This window comes from Danio rerio, chromosome 20, assembly GCF_049306965.1.
Source record: "Danio rerio strain Tuebingen ecotype United States chromosome 20, GRCz12tu, whole genome shotgun sequence".
NCBI classification, from domain to species: Eukaryota; Metazoa; Chordata; class Actinopteri; order Cypriniformes; family Danionidae; genus Danio; species Danio rerio.
The window spans coordinates 46,045,200-46,067,500 of NC_133195.1; the positions used below are offsets into that span (position 1 = coordinate 46,045,200).

The 22,301-nt window shown below is 36.5% G+C and overlaps 3 protein-coding genes across 22 annotated transcripts in view; 2 read left to right on the forward strand and 1 right to left on the reverse strand.

Moving 5' to 3' along the window:
- Nucleotides 1-4,268, forward strand: part of si:ch211-140l13.3 — a 41,342-nt gene extending 37,074 nt beyond the window's left edge. For all 9 annotated transcript variants that reach the window (XM_073933655.1, XM_073933657.1, XM_073933661.1 and 6 more), the window contains 2 exons: nt 522-642; nt 716-4,268. In XM_073933655.1, the coding sequence (XP_073789756.1) occupies nt 522-642; nt 716-911 (317 nt within the window). In that variant the 3' untranslated portion in view covers nt 912-4,268. The remainder of the gene's footprint in view (nt 1-521; nt 643-715) is intronic.
- Nucleotides 4,269-6,933: 2,665 nt separating this feature from the next.
- Nucleotides 6,934-22,301, reverse strand: part of ttll2 (tubulin tyrosine ligase-like family, member 2) — a 68,293-nt gene continuing 52,925 nt past the window's right edge. The window contains exons 1-8 of one of the 12 annotated variants that reach the window (XM_073933266.1): nt 20,535-20,641; nt 19,631-19,682; nt 19,184-19,303; nt 16,796-16,956; nt 16,187-16,564; nt 15,871-15,996; nt 12,084-12,162; nt 6,934-8,925 (exon numbers count right to left, since the gene is read on the reverse strand). In XM_073933266.1, coding sequence (XP_073789367.1) covers nt 7,154-8,887 — 1,734 coding nt within the window. In that variant the 5' untranslated portion in view covers nt 8,888-8,925; nt 12,084-12,162; nt 15,871-15,996; ... (3 more) ...; nt 19,631-19,682; nt 20,535-20,641 and the 3' untranslated portion in view covers nt 6,934-7,153. 12 annotated transcript variants of the gene reach the window in all.
- pimr115 (Pim proto-oncogene, serine/threonine kinase, related 115) overlaps nt 20,211-22,301 on the forward strand; it is a 7,111-nt gene continuing 5,020 nt past the window's right edge. Inside the window, exon 1 of the mRNA XM_073933653.1 lies at nt 20,211-20,659. Coding sequence (XP_073789754.1) covers nt 20,524-20,659 — 136 coding nt within the window. The 5' untranslated portion in view covers nt 20,211-20,523. The remainder of the gene's footprint in view (nt 20,660-22,301) is intronic.

The following is a 22,301-nucleotide window of genomic DNA, read 5'->3' on the forward strand; positions in this document are numbered from 1 at the left end:
AGATTCTAAGTAATAACAAATAATTTATTTTAAACTAAAAGATTGTGCAAAGGTAAGAGAAGTGTTTAAATAATGATACAGGTCAAACCAAAATTTCTGAACAAATTCACACATACAAAATAAATGTATTATATCATCCTTACCACAAAATGTACAACTACTCGCAACATCAACATATTTGGAAACAAATGAGTTAGCCGGATATAAGTGTTCTTGGAGCTTCATATGATCACATTTAAACCAGTGAAATTACACTGAATGTTTTTGGTTCCTTTTCTAAACTTTGACCGTCTTGAGATACCTTGCTGTCTAAGGAGGATGAGGGAGCTCTTCGGTTTCATTTAAAATATGTTAATTTATTTTATGAAGATGAACAAAGATCTCAGGGGATTGTATGAACATGAAGATGAGTTATTAATTACGTAATTTATATTATTGGTTGAACTTACCCTTTATGTTTTATTCTAATTTGACAGCAAATAAGCAATTTTAAATGTCTGTTGAAATCTTACATTTCCTAGAAAAACACCATCCGGATGGTACAAGGGAAATTTCCTTCCCAGACGGCACGGTTAAGATTCTCCATTCTGATGGTCAAGAAGAAAGCATTTTCCCAGATGGAACTGTTGTCAAGATTTCACAGTAGGTAAAACATCTGCTTGTCCTGTCTGTTTGCTTTTCTTGCTTTAATTTTATTCACACACTGTTTCCACAGACATGGTGAAAAGGTGGTGGAGTTCACTAATGGTCAGAGAGAGATCCACACGACACAGTACAAGCGCAGAATATTCCCGGATGGAACCATTAAAACAGTCTACACAAACGGGAGACAAGAAACAAAGTTCTCATCTGGTAGGGTTCGCATTAAAAACAATGAAGGGGTCATTATAATGGACAAAAAATCTACTTAGACACTAAATCCTCTATTTATTGTTTTTTATATTCCACAAAAAAGCACTTAGAAACTATTAGGAAACGTATAGTCATCATGTTGAAGAAGAAAAACGTTTTTAGGAGCTTCAGGCACTATTTTTAAGCAGGCAAATGCTTTTTGATGTAATCTGACTCACAGATGTTGCCATAAAATGCCTCATAAATATTTTATTATTCAGTACTGTAAATGCTGTTTGTTTTTTTAGATGAAAGCTTTGTGTCTCTTAAATGCAAACATAATTGTATTTCTTATGCAAATGAGTTTTACACAAGTGAGCAGAGCACTTACAGCTTGGTTACTTCATTTAAAAAATGACTTTTGTGCTTGTTCAAACTATGTATTTAAAATGAGTTGAAACACAATTCTTAAGTTTTTTGGGGAGGCAACCTAATTGTTTATGTTCAATCTACTCAAAAAAAAAATCGAGTTATCTTTATTGATTAGTGTTGGAACAATATGCAGGAATTATGTGGAACCCAGAATTTTCACATTGTTTATTAGCAACAACTGAAACATTTACATGCATTTTAATTAAAGCCTTGTCAATTAAAGCTCTAGATAAATGGTTTTCCAAGTCACAGTCGTGGGGCTCTATTTTAATGATCTATGCACAAAGTGCAAAGCTCAGGGCGCAAACGCATTAAGGGCCCTATCATACACCTGGCGCAATGTTATTATTATTAGCAGTATCATTTATTATATGCATATTTATATTTGTTTTATTAAAAACAAGCTTAGATTTGCCCACCTGTCAGGTTTCAGACCATATGGGGCACAGCATGTGTATTAGGATATAACTCAGGTTTTTGAACACACTTGGTTATTATTGTTCATTTATTCGTTGCTGGAAATTAGAACTGAATTTAGAAATAGTTTTGAAGCAAATCTTTGCGTTAACAAGCAAAATGAATTATGTAGGATAATAGATGTCTGTGCGTACAACACGTTTCTCTATCCACAAGAGTGAAAAGTAAATAAGGCAGCTCATCTCTCATTCTCACGCTGTATTCTGCAGCCAAACAAATTAACCATGGACACTATCACACGATGGAAGGACACTTTATATGCGCTGAAAGTCGCATTATTGAAGTGCAGTACAGATATGTGAACACCAGATATGTCACATGTCTGTTGTGAATTACATCAACTCTGACGCTTTTATTTCAGAACAGACTTCAGCAGAGTCCCAAACCTTAAATCTTATATACTAGGGTAAAAAAAAGCTTTTATACTGTCATGTAGCACAAGTATTTAAGCATGTTTAAGAAGAGAAAGAGAGAGAGAGATTTTTCTTTTTGAAATAAAAGTCAATTTTTCATTCATATATTAGCAAAATATTTAAATTCTAAGACTACTAGAAGATAATAAATGAAATCAAACCTGGCCCATGACAGTATGATGATAAAATCAAACTGAGGACTGCAATTAAGAAGTTTTAGAGAGTTTAGAAACAGTGTCTTTACTGATATAGAGAATAACATGCTTTGGAGTGAATGTTGTATATTATGCGGGTTATACGGTCATGGAAAACTTGGAAAAGTCATGGAATTTTGACATGGTGTTATCCAGGCCTGGAAAAGATTTGGAAAAACTAAAAACCCACAAAGTTTTGAAAAAGTCATGAAATTACATATTAGTCATTTTGCAGACGTTTTTGTCTAAAGTGACTTAAGCTGCGGTAACACTAGAGCTTTTGCTTGCAAAATTCTGTCGTACAACACTGTGAAAAGGGGCAGGGTTAAACAATATGATTAGGCGTTAATAAAAGTGAGCGATTGCTCCAGATTTCAAATTTCTCATTTTAAATGATCTTCTATTGGTCTAACGCAATCACCTGGTGTTATTTCGCAGGTAAGAATTCACCAAGCTTAAACTTTCGAATGCAGCGAAATACGAAACTTGTCGCACATGCTCAGGGCCGGATTAACCAATGGGCATTATGGGCATGAGGGGTGAAAAATCCAAATTTTGGAGTGTCTATTTAAGCTAAGTACAAACCTCATTGGAATAAACTATTTGAGTGATTTTCCACCCATCACTGTTTGATTGACAGACACAAAATAACTAGAGCGCAACTGACAGCAGCGTGAGTGGCGTAGCTTGTAAAGCACGTGGTAACATGTTTTGATGCGATTGATCATCAACAGGTTCAAATCCAGCGTCTTATGAACTCTTTCTTTTTTTTCTTTTTTTCCCCATAACATATCAGAGTGGAAATATAGTTATTTTTAATAGAAAGGAAATATTTTTGTTTAAAAGTGAAAATAATGAGAATGTGACATAAAGTCACAAGTGGCTCGTGGGTATTTAATAAGGTTTAGCTTATTTCATGTGTATAAACAGCATCTAAATAGTAATTTTTAAATATTTCATAAAGTTATTTTCCACCTGGTGTTAAATGTTGGTGACATCTTAATAGAACTAGTTTGTATTTATAATTAATACCTTTTAAAATATATATTGTAGTACTGCTTCAGTGAACTTGAACAAGAATACTAAAACCATTAACTTTTACTAATTTTATTACTATATTTATTTATCAAAGTGTGCTTTAAATGCTTTAAGAATAAGTCAAATCTGTGTAGACTATCAATATATGTACTATATATCATTTATTTTTAAAATGCGGGCAGTACATTATAGATTCATTTTATTAAAGAATATAATATACTTATTTTTTTTTATACAACTATAGGGGTGTGGCCGGGTAGGGGGCCCTACAAGACAATGTGCCCAGGGGCCTCTAAATTGCTAATCCGGGCCTGCATGTGCTTGCGTTTCTGGTCTGCCCCATTCGCATGACTATGAATGTAAGTCTGTAGAGCGAAAAGTACAGTGTGATCACAGCTTTACAATAGAAGTAGTTTTACCTACTATTACTAGTTTAACAAACTATTAACATCATCTAAAATGAGTTTGACAAATATCTGTATACTGAAATGGAGGTTAGTTGTTTTTACTTCTTTTCTTGGCCAAAAACATGCTCACATCATTAGTGCTGTGAAGCATCATCTGTTTTAAATAGACATAAAAATAAATTGAAACCGAAGAGATTGTTGCTTTTTTTTATGATATGCTGTAATAAATTTAAACATTCACTGTTTTTCTTATGATTTGCCACAAATATGTAGACATTACATGAAACATTAGGTCATAAAAATTGAGTCAAGTCCTGGAATATTTTTGGCAAAATTGTATATGAACCCTGATTATAAAGTGTGCACTAAAATGAGTTGGAAGTGTAAAAAAAAAAAAAAATTCCTATATTCATTATTTCAGCTGATTTAAATCGTTTCTCTAAAGATGCCAATAAACTGTACCGTATTGTCAACTGGATGAACTATGGCTGTTTATTTTTGCATGCGCTGTCAGCATGCGTCTCATGTTGCTAACAGCTTCTCTCAGCATGAGCACATCTGATACAGTATGCAGGTGAACATGTGCGACCTTCTGCTGAAACTGTACTGCATCGAGAATCTCATGTCAACACAGAAACATTACTACCTACCTTGTATACATGTAGTTAAAGGGGCTTTTCCAGCATCAAAACAAGAGAAGTGTAATACGGTCACATTTTGTGCATATTTTGTTGTGTAACTTTATTTTTGGAGCAACAGTATATGAACAAGTACTGTATATGAACAAGAATCATTTTGTGACAGATTATTTAGGGATCACAGTGCAGCACCAAATAGGGTTAGGTCGAAAGACCATGCCACTGTCCATTGCCAATGACCGATAGACATCACAATGCTGAGCCGGCATTGCGATCCTCCACCCTGCCCCCGTCGCAGCAGCAACCTGCTTGTGAAAAATACACACTTAGGCCCTGTTTACACGAACACGTCTTAGTTTAAAATGCCATTTTAGGATGAAAACGATTCACGTTCACACTGGTGTTTCATCTAGCATTTCTGAACAGCTCTCCATCTATACCACTGAAAACGCACATCACGTGACCACACACAGGCACGCTCTGCAGCATATGTGGACGTCTGAGCGCCAGGCAGCCAGCGGGTGCTTTGAGCACAAAAGCCCAGATAGCAGTGCACGTCAGACAGTTTATCAAGATTGTACCGCTGGATCGTGTCCAGGGCCTAATAAGTGGCAGAATATGCCGGATCTGGATTCGGCACCTCTGAAATCTGATCTGGCACCTCATTTTACCGATCCGCCTCCTCACCCGCTCTCCTCCTCCCTCCGCTGTTCACTTTTTACTTTGCTCCACAACTAATAACTTTTGTCTGCGACACCCCTCCGCTATCCAACGCCTCGCTATCCTTTTTCGTGCGTAACATCTCTCCATTCTCGGGTAGCATGGCAGATCCATTACCCCGATCTGTTCTGGGACCTCGCAATTCACAAATTAAGCACTGATCGTGTCTCACTATAATTGAATTAATCTTTTCTCTATCTAACGACTCTTCGTTGTCTTAAATCTATCAGGTAATGTGTCACAGTGTCAGTACACTGTTTCCGTCTTTCACTTTCACCCTTGTAATTTTAGTGAAAACCTCAGGTACTGTTGGTTGGTTGCTGTTGGTTGTGCACCTTTTTTACCAACAAAGTTTGTCGACGCCATTATAACGACACAGATCACCCTATGTACGAAAAAAGTGATTGACAGGTGGTAATTTGTGTGTTACTTATATTTATTTATTTTATGATTTGGTTATGAGTAAAACAGACCATGCGTGTCAGGTGGTTAAAAACGGCAGGCTACAAATAATCAATTTGTTATGAATTGATTAATAATTCATAAATTAGTTCACTACCGCCTACAACAACCATGCCATCGTTCATCTTGATGTTTCACATTAGACATTGTACGATGCCAAATTGGTCGACATCGCTCAATCCTAGCACCAGAATACTTATTATCATTGTAAATCGTTATACTTGCTCACTATCCTTCAAAGCTGTTTTTGTCAGCAAGGACATTTTCATCATTTAAAATACGATGCAATAAAGTTTTGATGATTACTTATTCCTTATGCATTTTAATTAGCTCAGGTCTGAATAAAAATATAGTTTTAGTTTAACATACAGTATGTAACGTATGTCTGTTATGCTGAATAGTAATGCAAAATTATTTCACCCAATTTTTGATCTTTTTATTCTTTTTACTTTATTTTATGGGATTTTATTATTAAATATTAATTTAAAGCAGACATAAAAATAGGGCATCTCAACTATCACCCAAAAACATGTATTTTAGACACCCTGGTTTCTCGCAATTCCGTGATCGCGGTTTGCAGCCTGTGCAGTAAGCAGACGCAGAAGAAGTGCGAGAGATGTACATGGGAAGTTAATGCAAAGATGATGCACAAATGCATTTTGTGCGTTTGACTCGCTTTAGACTGTGAAATAAAGCATGAGCAAACATCTAATAAACGGAGCAATGGAACAGACAGAAATACAAGCAGCTTTCAATGATGGAGATAGGATGACAGTCGCTGGTCGTGACCGAATTGAAGGACATTATTTGCTTTATATGTATGGCTGGTATTATGGGGTTCATCATGAAATCGATAAATGATTTCGCTTAACTCTTCCCCTCCAGTTAACGAGAAAAAACGCTTCCCTGCCATTTACGAGTTTTACAGCAATCTGTGTTTTAGGTGTATTACAGTAGGGGAAGCCCTAACGCATGTCCTGGGTGAGGCACATGATGTCAGATGCTCCAGGGAGTGATATCTGAAATAGGGAAAGTAAGATTGTTGAAAAAAATTTGAGTTATACAACTTTCCCTTGGCGTAATCCATACCGTTTATTTCTGTTTTAGATCTTGTATTGACAAGAGACCAAAATAAAGAAGCTTTATTTTCATGATTTGTGGCATTGTCATTGTGTCAGATTGCACACCTAACATAGAACCTAAATAGAACCTTTCAACAAAAGCAATATTTAAAGTTCCTTCATTTGTATTATTTTTATGTTTTTATTTTATTTTGTCTCAATATTATTTGGTTCTACCAGAAAGACTCAGGAGGCAGATAAATGTTTTATCATTTATTGAGGAAGCATAAAACATTGCAATTTCAGCTACTGTCCTTTGTGTAATTTCAGCTACTGTCCTTTGTGTATAGTCCTTTGGCCTAAGCCCCGTCGATGATGCAGGTCTCGTGAAGAGTTGGCAAATACTGCCTGAAGATGAAGGCAAGGCGGAGCCAACCTGGTGGTGGTGGTTCAGTTCCTCTTGTTTTGTGTTTAACCTACCTAAATGCCTTTACTTTTCAATTCTGAACCAGAGAAGCAGCATTCGCTAAGAAGAGGTGGATCTTTTGGCCCCCAAAGCAGAGCCTCAAATTTGTCCCTGACTGCTCCTCCAGTGCGACTGCTGCCCGTCTTCATCCTTTCGTTTGCATTAAAAGAAGATGCCAGTCGATTGGTGAGTTTCTGGACCTCGTTCACAACCACCTTAACATCCACCTTCTCTCGAGATGCTTTCCAAGTTGCCTCATTAAATGGAAACGTCAGTATGAAGTCTCCAACACGACAAGCAGGGACCCCTCTATCCGGAGTCCTGCAGTCCCAAGCGAAGGTTGGAGACTTGAGTTTGTTTTCATAAAGAGAAGGTAGCTTACACACTGAAGATGGGGTGTTTCTTGTGCTGTTTTTTGGTCTTAGATTCAGATCATCCGATTCCACCTCAACTGCAATTACCTTCTCAGTTGACTTATCATAACTTTTAGATTTGGAAACAGGGCGGTTTGCATACACTGTGGAATTTCTAGCACTAGCATTAACCGAACACAACCCAATGTCTCGAGAACCTAAAGAAGTTGAGATAGGCCGAGTCCAGCTTCTTTTTCGTATAGGAGTTGCATGTAAAGTCTTGGACAGCAGAATCCCTTGAAAGACTTTGGGCTGTAAATCCTTGCTCCCCGATCGTGTATACTTCTTCCTGAGGTGTCCCTTCTGTCTGAAGCTATCAATCGTCCTGTAGTTCAACAGGTCAATGAAATCACCAATCAGCCCTTTCTTGACTGTTACATCAGCAGCGCAGTCCACTGAAAGTGCCGGACTGTGGTTGACCTCAAGAAGCCACGGTTTATAGCTGGAATCGATGAGAATATCAAACCCTAACAGTTCCAGGCAATTCGGGCTAGAGGGAATGCAAGGAACCGCTTTGAGAAGAGTCAACGTGACGATATTACTGATTTTGTGCCACAGGAGTAGCTCATTTACATCTTGTTTGTGAAGAAAGCAGCGGAATTGGCTCAAGGTCCACTTGCATCCTTTACCCACTCGCTCTTTGTCCATGGCATAGCACAATCCAAATCTGTTGATGCTGGTGTTGGTCAAGTGCGAGTATAGGTTGTGTAAGGAAGCAAGGGTGTACTTCTCCGTGGCGAAACGCACTAGGCCTTCCTGGTGCATGTAAATGACAAGAGGAGAGAAGCTTTTAACACAAACGTAGATGCGTAGATCGAATTTGTAGCCTGAAATGAGAAGTGGGTTGCTGATGTATCTCTGTACAATCACCGAAGAGTCGTAAACCAAATCCTTGATATCTTCGAACAGAAATATCCCTCTACCTCTCGACAGGTCCACGGGTTTACAAATCCAGTAGCGTGACGAGTGATTCTTAGTGTACACTCCTAGAAATTTGGTGTATTCGTTTGGCAGTATGAAAGTGGAAGGGCTGAAGCCATACAGGGTTGCGCCGAAAGCGCACTTCATTCTCCGCAAGTGGCGCACCAGATAGTCCTTCCGTGTGACGTGGGTCACTTTGGGGTGGTGGTTCAGTCTCTGCCAGGGCAGGATGTTTTCATAGTCAGAGTTTCGGAAGCCTGAGGTTCTCCAGTAGAGGTTCCAGTCTCCTTCCTGTTGCACCTCTTCATCAAATTCCTCCCATCCTCGCTCTAGCAGAACCTCCCGCACCACTTGTGGAGCTCCTCCATGCAGTCTAAACACCAGCGGAGGAAAACCATATCCCTGTTCGGCCATTAGGGAGCATCCCAATCACTCCAAGAGGTCAAACTGTTCTGTAAATGTTGGAAAATAGGGTAAGTAACACTGCTTTAGGTATCCATTTAATTACACAACTACTATATCCTGCTACCTTACAAACTGTCACCTGAGAATTATAAGGTTCTGAAATTTTTTGCCAAAATTGAGTTATTCACATATTCCTATTAAATGACAACTTATTTACATTATGTAATCTTTTTATAAGCTGTTTACATTTTAAGACTTTTTATTTAAAAAAACAAACAAACCAGCTCTATCTTGGCTCTATAAGGTTCTTTCTGTGAGCATCAGCATTTCAAATGCACGCACGAGGACCAATCAGGATCAGCTTTCTTTGTCATTTTGCCAGTCTGCTCCATTGACAGCAGGAAAGACCAGAAGGACACACAAAACCAGAGTTGACTAAATAACGCCGCACCACATAAAATTGAGAAGACAACTGAAACTGTGTAAATGTGATGATTTAGAAGCATTTCTTGACATTGAGATGAAACGTTTAATTTTACATTGTTGAAAAAGAAACAGTTATTAAAACATGCAATATATTAAATGTGAAATATTTTTTATTTATATTTTATTTGATTTATTTATATAGTGTATATATAGTCAGTGAAACATTTTTGGTGTTTATTAGACTTTAATAACTTATTTGCTCATTGTCTGTTTTCTTTTAAAGTATTTAAATTTGATGTAGGCCTTGAAGGGTAAATGCTTAATTTTATTCATGGGGCATATAATTCATTAGATATCATATAAAGCATATAATTTAATAAATATGACCACATTAATTTCATGAAATGAACATCTTCACTGCATAAAATATTTAGCACGGCATTGTATGCTTAATTTAAACAAGAAAAAATATTCATCCTAAAACATTTAAGAAATGTTATAGAAAGCAAAAAATTGTACTTTCTCAAACATCAACATATTGTTACAACACCCATTTATTTATTTTTTAATTAAATTAATAAGCAAACTGCTTGTATTTCTTGAAAAAATTAATGCTTCAATTAATGATCTGCCAGATAGAACCTTTGATAGAACCTACAGTAACTGCAAGCGGAAATGACTTTTCAGAATTAGAAGGTTGAATCTGCATTTGCCCATTTTTACACCAATTTGCAAATTGAAGAGAATTTTGATCATTTACATTTAGGGTCTACGATTTAGGCTCATGTTAATGTACAGTAATGTATGAAAGAGAACTTTTACACACATTGATCGCTATATGGAACACAAAAAAAAAATCTAAATCATTTATAATGCAGACAGAACCTTATAAGTCCAAGGTGACGAAATGTCTTCTTTTGCTGCATTTTAGTAATTGTGGATAATAATTTGAACAGCTTGTTTAATATGTGTCATGTGATTCTTGGATAATGAAATCTACAGATCTTATGAAAGCCAATTTAAGATTGTTCATTCATTCATTCACAACCCATCTCTGGGAAACATCCACACACACTCATACACTACGGACAATTTAGCCTACCCAATTCACCTGTACCACATGTCTTTAGACTGTGGGGGAAATGGAGCACCTGGAGGAAACCGACGCGAACGCAGGGAGAACATGCTAAATGTACAAAGAAACGCCTACTGACCCAGCCGAGGCTCGAAACAGCAACCTTCTTGCTGTGAGGTGATAGCACTACTTATGCGCCACTGTGTCACCCAATTTAAGATTGTTTTAAAGATATAGTTTCCCTAAAAGTTCAAATGTACTCACTATTTACTCAACGTCAAGTGGTTCTAAACGTTTATGAGTTGAAAATGAAAGAAAATATTTTAAAGAAAGCTCAAAACCTGTAACATTGACATCCATACACTGTAAAGCCCAAAACCTTACAATAACTCAAACCATTTGAAAAAAAATGATTGCAGCAAAGCATTTAAGTTCAAAAATGAATCCTAATGAGTACTGTGAACTAAATCCATTTGAGTTAACTAAACAATTTGAGCACAGTAAATAGTAAAAGTACTGTAAAACCCAGTAAGTTAAGGCAACCCAAACCGTTTGAGGAAGCTGATTGCTAGAAGCCATTTTGAGTTAAACTTTCAGTGACTTTTGAGTTGGCGAGGCAGTGGCGCAGTAGGTAGTGCCGTCGCCTCACAAGCAAGAAGGTCACTGGTTCAAGCCCCGGCTGGCTCAGTTGGCATTCCTGTGTGGAGTTTGCATGTTCTCTCTGCCTTTGCGTGGGTTTCCTCTGGGTGCTCCGGTTTCCCCCACTGTCCAAAGACATGTGGTAGAGGGTGAATTGGGTAGGCTAAAATTGTCCATAGTGTATGGGTATGAGTGTGTGTGTGTGTGTGAATGTGTGTGTGGATGTTTCCCAGAGATGGGTTGCAGCTGGAAGGGTATCTGCTGCATAAAACATATGCTGGATAAGTTGGCGGTTCATTACGCTGTGGCAACTCCAGGTTAATAAAGGGACTAAGCCAAAAAGAAAATTAATGAATGAATGTTCAGGGACTGTAGGTGGAACATAGCAACCTTGCTAAAACATGGCACAACGCATCGTCACCTTGGATTTATAAGGTTCTTCTATCTGCGTTCTGAATGGCTAAGATAATGAGCGTCAATGTTTTTGCATTCCATTGCAAACAGTATGTGTGTAACATTTGTTTTTTAAATAAAAAATTCTTAAAATGTAAACAACGTATAAAAAACAGCCCATAATGTAAATAAGAATGTCAACAATTCAATTTTAACAAAAATGTCAGATAGAACCGTTTAATTCTAAGGTGACGGCATTGTTTCCTTTCGAGGTTAATGTAATTTTGTGGATGTCCCTGTTAAATACATTCAAATCAAACCATGGTTCATTTGACATTAGCATGTTCTTTTGTTTGTTTATTTTATTTACAGTAAAACTGGTCATTTTTCATAAGGGTTCATTTATATAGGACTTATTAAAACATGCTGAGACTCACAGTAACCATAGGCTATGTGAATTATGAATGATTACACAAGTAAACACGTTAGGTGTTTACTGGTGGAGATAACGTTAAGTAGTGATCATTTTAAATGGTAAAATTTAGACCAAAATAAACGGCACAACCATATGTTATTAGCATTTTTAAATTTCCTTATACCGCGTCCATGAAGGTTTATAGATCTACAGCGCATATCTACATAAATCAGTCTTACCTGGCCGATCTCTGTTACCTGGCGATTCTAGTTCCTGTCAGTCGGGTTTGTCCGCTTTTGTATCCTCTGCTCTGGTCATCTTTCGTTGCCAGGACACCTTTGAATAAATGCCCGCCATATGAGCTGCTGCGGCTGACTACCAAAGGATTGTTAGATCAGATATGGTTTCGGTCGGAAGTTAACGAGAATTATTTATATTATTCATTAAATTTGCCATTAATTGTATTTTATTAACGTCTATCCCACCCCAACCCTCATAACGTAGACAGTAGTTGTACCGCGTATTATTTATGTCATTTATATTACTCAATTGTAACGTTTATTCCTACACTAACACTAAATCCATCCGTCACAGTACTGTAAAATATTAATTGTTATAGTGTTATAAAAATGATGCTATGCGTATTTCATATCCGCAGCTGTATCCTATCTAGACTTTTTACCCAGTCAAGCTACAGTGTTGCGGTGCGCGTTCACAGCAGGTGACGTCAATGAGTGTGAATCGGCGCTAAACGTTAAAATATTTTCTTTATGTAAAAAAAAACCCAAATATTTATTTATTTATTTGCCTAAATATGTTCCCATACTTTACATGAAACAAAGCATGGTTTAAACCGTATTTACATTTTACAAATAACTTATATAAATAATTGTTATTATTCTTATTTTTATATGAATTTTACAACATATTATTTTTTACAATTGATGTTAAGTACATTTTTGCAATACAGACGTCTCCTTTTCTCTCCATCAGGAGGACAGCGTGCTCAATCAGAAAATAATAAGCATGAAAACACTGCCATCAGCTGGAGATCTAAATAAACCTTAAAACAAAATACCAGGCTGTTACAATCGACAGCACTTCACACGGCTGTCTTATTGAATTAGTTTAAATCATTTTGCCACAAATTATAGAACCCTGGTGTGAATTTTCTAAACTTTAAACCCAAAATACACAACCAGTGCCAAAATTGCTAAATTTTTACAAAACTCTTTTTTTTTTTTTCAAATGCTTGTATACAACACACACCAATTCAGACACTGTGTTTACTGAACAAATTAATAATCAAATTGATTCCATTTCAAAATTCAACTCAACATATTGCATTTGAAATAACTTGAGTATTTATTTAATTAACATGATGTAAGATGAACTCATACAAGCACTCAAAATGATAAATAACTGTTGCGTTGCTCTTGATGCATGGCTTTATGGAAACTGAAGTACAATATTACATGGTAGATGATGAAAGTTTCAGGACAGATCAAATGACACCATTTACCACAGAAGATGACCCAACTGGACAACATTATCTATAGATTTCATCCTTATTCCATATATATGGTTCCTTGTAGCACTTACAGACAGTGCTTTCATATTTTTCGTTACTGTATGCAAGAAAGTCCAATCATAGCAGACCAACGTCAGGCCAGGATTCGCATTGACAAGGTTCTTTCCAGGATGTTTGACTTATGAAAACCCCACTGTGATGAGGAGAATCTGTGGCCAAATCAAGACCAGACTGATGAAAACACAGATCCCAAATAGAAATCTGATATATAGAAATATATGCAAACTACATACGTGGCATACTAGTTCATATAGATTTCACACATATAACATATGCACTCACCGGCCAACTGTTCGTTAACTCAAATTTCTAATCAGCCAATCCCATGGCAGCAACTCAATGCATTTAGGCATGTAGACAAGGTCAAGACAATCTGCTGCAGTTCAAACTGAACATCAGAATGGGGAAGAAAGGTGATTTAAGTGACTGAATGTGGCATGATTGTTGAGCCAGACAGGCTAGACGGAGTATTTCAGAAACTGCTGATCTACTGTGATTTTCCTGCACAACCATTTTTAGGGTTTACAATGAATGGTCTGAAAAAGAGAAAAGATCCAGTGAGCGGCAGTTCTGTGGGTGCAAGTGCCTTGTTGATGCCAGAGGTCAGAGGAGAATGGCCAGACTGGTTTAAGCTGATAGAAAGACAACAGTAACTCAATTAACTACTCGTTACAACTGATGTATGGAGAAGAGCAGCTCTGAACACACAACATGCTCAGCCTTGAGGCAGATGGACTACAGCAGCAGAAGACCACACCAGGTGCCACTCCTGTCAGCTAAGAACAGGAAACTGAGGCTACAATTCACACAGGCTCACCAAAATTGGACAATAGAAGATTGGAGAAATGTTGCCTGCTCTGAAGAGTCTCTGCTGCAACATTCAGATGGTAAGGTCAGAATTTGGCATCAACAATATGAAAGCATGGATCCATCCTGCCTCGTATCAACAGTTCAGGCTGGTGGTGGTAGTGTAATGGTGTGGGGGATATTTTCTTGCCACACTTTGGGCCCATTAGTACCAATTGAGCATTGTATCAACACCACAGCCTACCTGAGTATTGCTGCTCACCATGTCTATCACCTTTATGACCACAGTGTCTTCATCTTCTGATGACTACTTCAAGCAGGATAATGTGCCATGTCATCTCAGACTGACAATGACAATGAGTTCACTGTATTCAAATGGTCTCCACACTCACCAGATCTCAATCCAGTAGAGCACCTTTGGGATGTGATGGAATAGGAGATTCGCATCATGGATGTGCAGCTGACAAAACTGCTGCAACTGTGTGATGCTATAGTGTCAATATGGACCAGAATCTCTCAGGAATATTTCCAGTGCCTTGTTGAATCTATGCCAAAAAGTATTAAGGCAGTTCTGTAGTCAAAAACGGGATTCAATCTTGTATTAGTAAGGTGTACCTAATAAAATGGCCGGTGGGTGTATGTCATGTCAAAAAATTGCCATTTTTTTTAACAGTTAGAATTACAAATATGTACATATGTTAAGTAAATATTTCACCTACGAGTTATATAGGTGTCCATATATAGCTGTGTATGAACACACACACACACACACATGTATACATGATATGTTTGAAAAAATGTACACAGTGATTTTTGCAATATTTTGACAAATACAGCATTTTATATACAGTATGTAAGATCCTGATGTAGTTTGCATATGTTGCTACATGTATTTATTGTGCCATATATCAGCTTTCTTTATGGGGACGTGTAGTGATAACACTGGTTAACTATACTATTGTTGAATGTAAACCTACATAATGATTGAATGAATAAAACTTTGGTTGAGTGATACCACTGTCTGTACTGTTCCCTTATGTATAAACCATAATGAGACCTGTATCATATATTTTAAACAGCAATATTTAATTATTGTTAATGATAGTTTATTGAAATAAGTGTATCTTGTTTATGGGTGACCTAAATTTTGTTCTTGTAGAACTTGTAAGATAAAAGGATTATGTAAACGAATGATCCTGCAAATGCATGGCTTGTCTAAAGAAATGAACGCAACATGCAAAGTTTTAAACACTGGAGAGTCTGTTAAAAGTAGTGACTGTTTTGAGTTGAAAATTGGCATCAGAGTTCTGAAATTTGTGGCAAAAGAATTGAAAAACAAAAACTGTAATCAAATCAGTGATATTGGAAGGAGAGCAGCTACTAACCTCTCGGAATTGTTTAGCTACGTCACGATGCAGCACGTCAGCTCAAGAGAGAGCGCGAGATCAAAACAAATGTGAGATTGTATAGTTTTGTATATCTCAGTGTGGATATGCATCGATATTTTTGACACAAAGTGCTTTGGACACACGTTTAAATTCTGTAATTTGCACTTTGCACGAACTTCACTACTAAAACTGCCTGTTATTTGTTCATTTCTGTGCGTCGTTCACAGAGAGTGAACTTAATTACTTCAGTTCCTTTACCTGGTCCTCCATAATAGATGCCTGCTGCACTTGTTCCTCCATCAGGGTCGCCTCCTCCACCTGGTCATGAATAATGATCACCTGCAGCACTTATCCCTCCATCCCTCCATCCTCTTCCACCTGGTCCTCCATAATGGCAATAAAATAAAATAAAACTCGATTAAAGATACATCTCTTTGCATTAGCATGCAGATAAAACCCAAATGCTGTTGAAATGCAAATCCTCTAAAGGATTGTTATGCTGCATTATTTAGAGCAACTGGAGCCAGGAACACTTCCTAAAAGACATTATAATTTGAACGGCATCTGCACTTACTGTATGTTAGTCTTTTTTTTTTTATTAATCACAAGGTTTCTAAAATCCTGAGCCAGGCCGTATCCAGAGCAGCTGCTGTGGTGGTCATGGAGGAGTGGAGAGCATGAGATTGATTCCTGTAAGACTCCAGTGACAGACGAGTCCTCGCATTGATCCTGAAGGGCCAGCCTGTACACCAGCTGGTGATCACTCCCACCTTCAGCTTCTCCACGATGGACGTCTAGCGTTCTCCAGCCTCAGGCGCCTAAACTGCAGCTCTGCACAAGACGTTTGGTCATAGGAGAAATGGTCATGCCCAAGGTCACCTCCTCCAGCTGCTCCTTAAATGTTCACCTGCTGCACTTGGCTCTCCATCATAGTCGCCTCCTCCACCTGCTCCTTCATAAAGGTAAACATCAAGACAAACATCAAGACAAGATGTTAACTATACACTCAAAAAATGTGCTTGTTTAAACTACTTGTTGCAAATTAGTTTATTACTTACTTTTTAATGTTTCATTCGCATAAATTTGTAAAAAGAAAAAAAAAACAATTAAGTAAACTTGGAGGAGTTGTGTGGAACCCAGTGTCTTTTACAGTGACTTTAAAAATATCGCGCATGCATCTCACCTTCACAAAAGTGAAAATGAGCCAATCTTCTGAAGGTAGTCTTGGGCATAAGTGGAAAGTGTGCACCGAGGGGTCAATATTTCACATTTGTGTTCTTTGTTCTTAGTCTCCTTGCTGAGAAGCAGAACAGGCTAGTACTCATCGGCGAGGAGTTTCTTAACCTGCAATGACAAGATTGGGTATTTAATGTTTAAAGCAACAGAAAAGCAAAAAAGAAAAAATATGTGTATATTATTAATTATTGACAACATTCAGTCAAGCATCTCTGATGACCGCATACCAATTACAGTTTTTCTCAGTGGCGTTGGTCCATGTCTCAGATCAGAATTAAATTCTCGAAACTACCTGTTCAACCTCCACATCATCGTGTCACTTGTGCACATCAGAAAAGCAGCTTCTGACTCCTTTGAACAAGTCGCAAATGCTTTTGCACAACCATGCAAATGATTATGTGCAATTCTCTGATGTTTACTACAATATCAGCTGCTTATGTCATGTTGATCAAAATTATTATTTTTATTAATTTATTATTTTAGTTTCTGTTGAATTAATCCACCCCCACAACATTTAATCGTTTGTTCATTGCATAAGTCTTTACATCCAAGTTGTCATATGTTGTCATAATGCATTTATCTATACATTTCCATTAGACTTTTCTTTCTAAATCTGTCTACAGCAGGGGTCACCAACATGGTGCCCGCGAGGATCACATGTGTTGCCTGCAGGCCTGTTCTAAAAATAGCTCACCATAGCACCACTTACCAGTAAGCTTCATCTAATATAGAAGTAATCATTTAAAAATGTAAATATTTGCAGAGATATATAAAAATAAAGTGTTGCACATTGATACATTAAATACAGGGTATTTCCTACCCTGTTAAATCATTGCTGATAACTTTTGTGAGAATCATTAACATGATCAGTGTCTTCACATGGATGAATATCATTAATTATTACCAAAAACATAAAGTATAATTAAAAGTAAATTGAGCAAATTTGTGATTTGAGAGGTGTTTATTAAACTAGTAGCCCTCCACATTATCGGTACCCAAGAAGTAGCTCTCAGTTTCATAAAGGTTGGTGACCCCTGGTCTACAGTTTGTACATTTTCCCAGGTTAATCTTGACTTTTTCTGATGAAATGGCATCTGAGATTGTCCTATGTTCACATTTCTACTTTTGTTTTTGTTTTTTTGTGCTATGCGGTGCTGCATTTGTCTTTCTGTATCACAATGACATGATCTGTCATCAAATTACAGTACAAACTGCAAACAAAAATATTGCAATCGTTTACACCAGGAGACCCCTCCAGAGTACAATGTTTTATGGACAACAAGACTAAATGATCTGACTGTCTTATCCGTACACAATGACACAAGGACTTGTCTTTATGATGGCACTGACACATTCATTGACACAGAAATTTAGTTTTGAGAGATGAACTAAGGATACAAGAGACTGGCTTATGCAGATAATCCATGGTGTTTTGCTATTTGTACGTATTGTTTTGAGAAATGAACTTCCTGTTTTGCTCATTTCAATTTTGATCTGAGAAACCTACTAAAGTGACTGAGAAAAACTGCAATACCACACAGGATGTTTAACTTTGTGGTAAAATTAGGAAATAAGAAAGGCTGATACAACAAAACCAACTCTTCTACATTGAAAAAACTAAACAAAAGGATGAAACCATGAGGGCCTCTAAACATTAGCTCAGGATTAGCTCAAATATTGGCAAAACTGTGTGACTACTGTACAACTGGACAGTGACAATCTACAGATTAACTCAAAATAAAGGCAGAACCTACTGATTATACAGCCAAAAGGGTGAACGCTCCACATTGTAAAGATGTTTTACAATTTTACACATTATTAACGTAGAAGGGTGGCACGGTGGCTCAGTGGATAGCACTATCACCTTACAGCAAGAAGGTCACTGGTTCGAGTCCCAGCTGGACGAGTTGGCATTTCTGATAGAGCTTGAGAAATACTGCAAAGAGGATTGGGCAAAAATTCCTAAAGACAGGTGTGCCAAGCTTGTGGCATTATCTTAAAAAAGACTTGAGGCTGTAATCGCTGCCGAAGGTGCATCAACAAAGTTTTCAGCAAAGGCTGTGAATACTTATGCACGTGTGATTTTTCAGGATTTAAAATTTTTAATAAATTAACAACAATTACAAAAAAATCTTTTTCACATTGTCATTATGGGGTATTATGTTTAGAATTTTGAGGAAATAAATGAATTTAATCCATTTAAGAATGAGGCTGTAACAAAAAAAATGTAGAAAAAGTGAGGCGCTAAGACTTTCTGGATGCACTGTGCATTCAATGTTTGACTTTTTTTTCTGAAAAAAAAAAAAAAAAAAAAACAGTTTTAAAAAGTACATACTATAACAACTGCTTCATCTTTGGATGCATTGTTGTGGCTCTTCTTTCAACCGACCACCCATTCCTCCTGCTTCCAACTGCTGAAGCTTTTTTCTTCAGCCTCTGCTTCACAGGCTGCTTCCTTTTACAATGTGAATTGATTTTTGACAGACAAGTAGTCAGATAGAGAGAGAGAGAGAGAGAGAGAGAGAGAGAGAGAGAGAGAGAGAGAGAGAGAGAGAGAGAGAGAGAGAGAGAGAGAGTAAAGTTAACAAAATAAAGACAACAGATATTATGATTTAGAGACACATAACAGAGACAGTAACATATATGGACACGAGTTTTGAAAATAGATAGATAGATAGATAGATAGATAGATAGATAGATAGATAGATAGATAGATAGATAGATAGATAGATAGATAGATAGATAGATAGATAGATAGATAGATGTTGGCTCTAAAAAGTGCCTTTAGGTTGGCTAAATGTGTGTGTTGTGACAGGAGACTGCTTGGAGAAAATCTGCAGGGAGAACAGAATATTACTAAGACTATTAATATTAATAAGACTATTATTATTACATGTTAAAAGGTTTTTGCTGGTGGTAAAGGTGAATGGATGGACTTTTAAAGCAATATCAGTATGACATGGCGCCATTTTATTAATTTCAGCATTAAATTTAAGTTACCATACTTTTGTATTTGCAGAGTATATGGAGTTTGATAAGGCAGATCTAGTTATTTAAATTGATATACACTATGATATGTCATGTTCAATAAGTATACACGCGCTTATGTTACATCACAGCGGCCATATCTTACATTTGAATTAAAGTTACGAAATAAACGCAAAGACAGCTTGTAAATGTGTTTAAAACGACCCTGATAAAAAAAAACGAATCTCAAGTTCACCAAATGACCAGTATTGATTCGTCAAACAGGAAATATTTACGAGTCAAAGATTTTATGAAAAAAATCCGTTTATTTTACTCCAAAAACACCCGTGAAGGACAAAAACAACCGCTAAAACTAGTGTATTTTTCAACTCGGAGAAAATTAAAGATACACAGCGCAAAACTGACCAATCACGTATCAGTTGGCTGGGAAACGCTGGAACACATTCGAATTCTTACGAGAGACACCTCTTACATTCCTCATTTCGCCATTACTCTTACTTGACAAGTGTTTAGTTGAGTTGTACAAAGTTTGCTTTGAATAATTTGCTTTTCTTGTATCGTCAAGTGATAGCATACGATTTATTAAGGCTTACTCTGACAAACGAGCTTTACGTACAGTAAATTTCAGTATTTATTGTAAGTTTATATAACATTTCTCATATTTAAGTGTACGGAAATTAACCCCTCATGTTATTTACCGTACTCGGAGTAGTTGCTCTCTTCCTGAGAGAAAGAAACATCAGTTCCACCGTCTCAGGTCAAGATGAAAGCTTCGACCGTCAAGAAGGATTGGTCACAGAACCCCCTGTGGCCAACAGTGATGGTAAATAATGTTTTGTGTTATAATTACATGTTGCTCATTTTGTATACTGGAGTCTGTGTAGGGCTCTACACTTATTTGACTTTACTGTAAATATTTACAAAAGTGAATAAGGGTTTTGGTAATAATATAGGCCTAATGAAAACTAAACACATGTGGTGTCAAACACACGTCACACAAACGTGTCTAATATGGTGCCAACAATAATATAAAATAATAGCTTTAGTTTTTCGTCTAGTTCAGATATCAATCCCCCACCCCCAGCAGATTATTTAGCTTGTTTTAAGGAAAACAGTTCAATTTGAAATATTTCTGAACACAAGAGAATATTTTTACTTGTCAGGAAAGCGCTGCTAGATTTAGTTTTTCGCAATGCAAACTGCAAAAACCTAGTTGATTACCTGCAAAAGCGTGTCTCTTGCTCAAAATGAATAGCTCATTCTTCAAAAGCAAGAATTCGTGTCAATGAATGTGTCAGTGTCATCAAGATAAAAAGTCCTGACACCATTGTTTATGAACAAGATAGTCAAATGGCTTGTCATATTTTCATTAGGACAGTTTACTCTATACATTTATTTCAATGCAAAAAAAAAGTCAGATTTTGGTGACACTTCCTGAAAATCACATTTATTTACAGCATTGTGCAAAAGAATAACACCCTTATTTACAACAAACATATACTTCCTTTGGGTAAAGCTGTGCACAACTTTAAACAATAGTGCAGAACATATTTAAACTGAACCTACAACATACACAGGTCTGTAAATCATTCATCAAATTGTTCAATTTAGAAGACATTTTCAGGAAAAATAAGGATTTAAAGATTTTTATAAAATTAGTTTGACAGATTTTGACAACTAATTCAACATTTTTGTATGTAATGACTCAAGTAATGAAATGAGGACTATTAGTTTTATTCATTTACAAGTTTAGCTAATTTTGATTAACATGACATAAGCAAACGATGTTATAAAACAGCAGAGCTGCATAAAAGCAATTGATCCACGTCCAAAAGCATTTGCAATTTGTTGGAAGTAATGAGATACTGCTACTGTGATGTGCACAAATGACAAATTGTTTAGAGCAGTGGTTCTCAAACTTTTGTACTGTGCTTATATGTAAAAAATAAAATAAAATATTAATAATAAAATGTCAACGTTTAAATTGAAATCTGCTTTTAAAAGTTAAAAACGTTAGGCTACTGTTCTTAAAAAGTAAAAAAAAAAAAAAAAACTCCTGTACTTAAATGTAAAGTATTAACATATAGTAGCCTATTCATCAAAACCTGGAGATGTTGCTTAGACCTCATAAATATAGACTATATGTCAACAGTCATCACACTGATATATAAATCATTTTTGATAATTTTTTTAATATATGAAGCATGTACATATGACATATTTGATTCCTCCACCTACCACTAGAAGAAAGCCTACATACCACAGTTTGACAACCAATGGTTTAGAGAAATGCATTAATTTTTGTGCAAATGTAAATAGTGTTGTGAGAAATGCACAAAAGCCACTGAGAAAAATTGTAATGTTTTGATATTTGGACTAGAAACAAGTCAAAAAATAAGTAAAGTATTTTTGCTTTGCATAAAGTTTTTCCATTATGCATTTGTAATCTGTGAAGTCAAAATCCT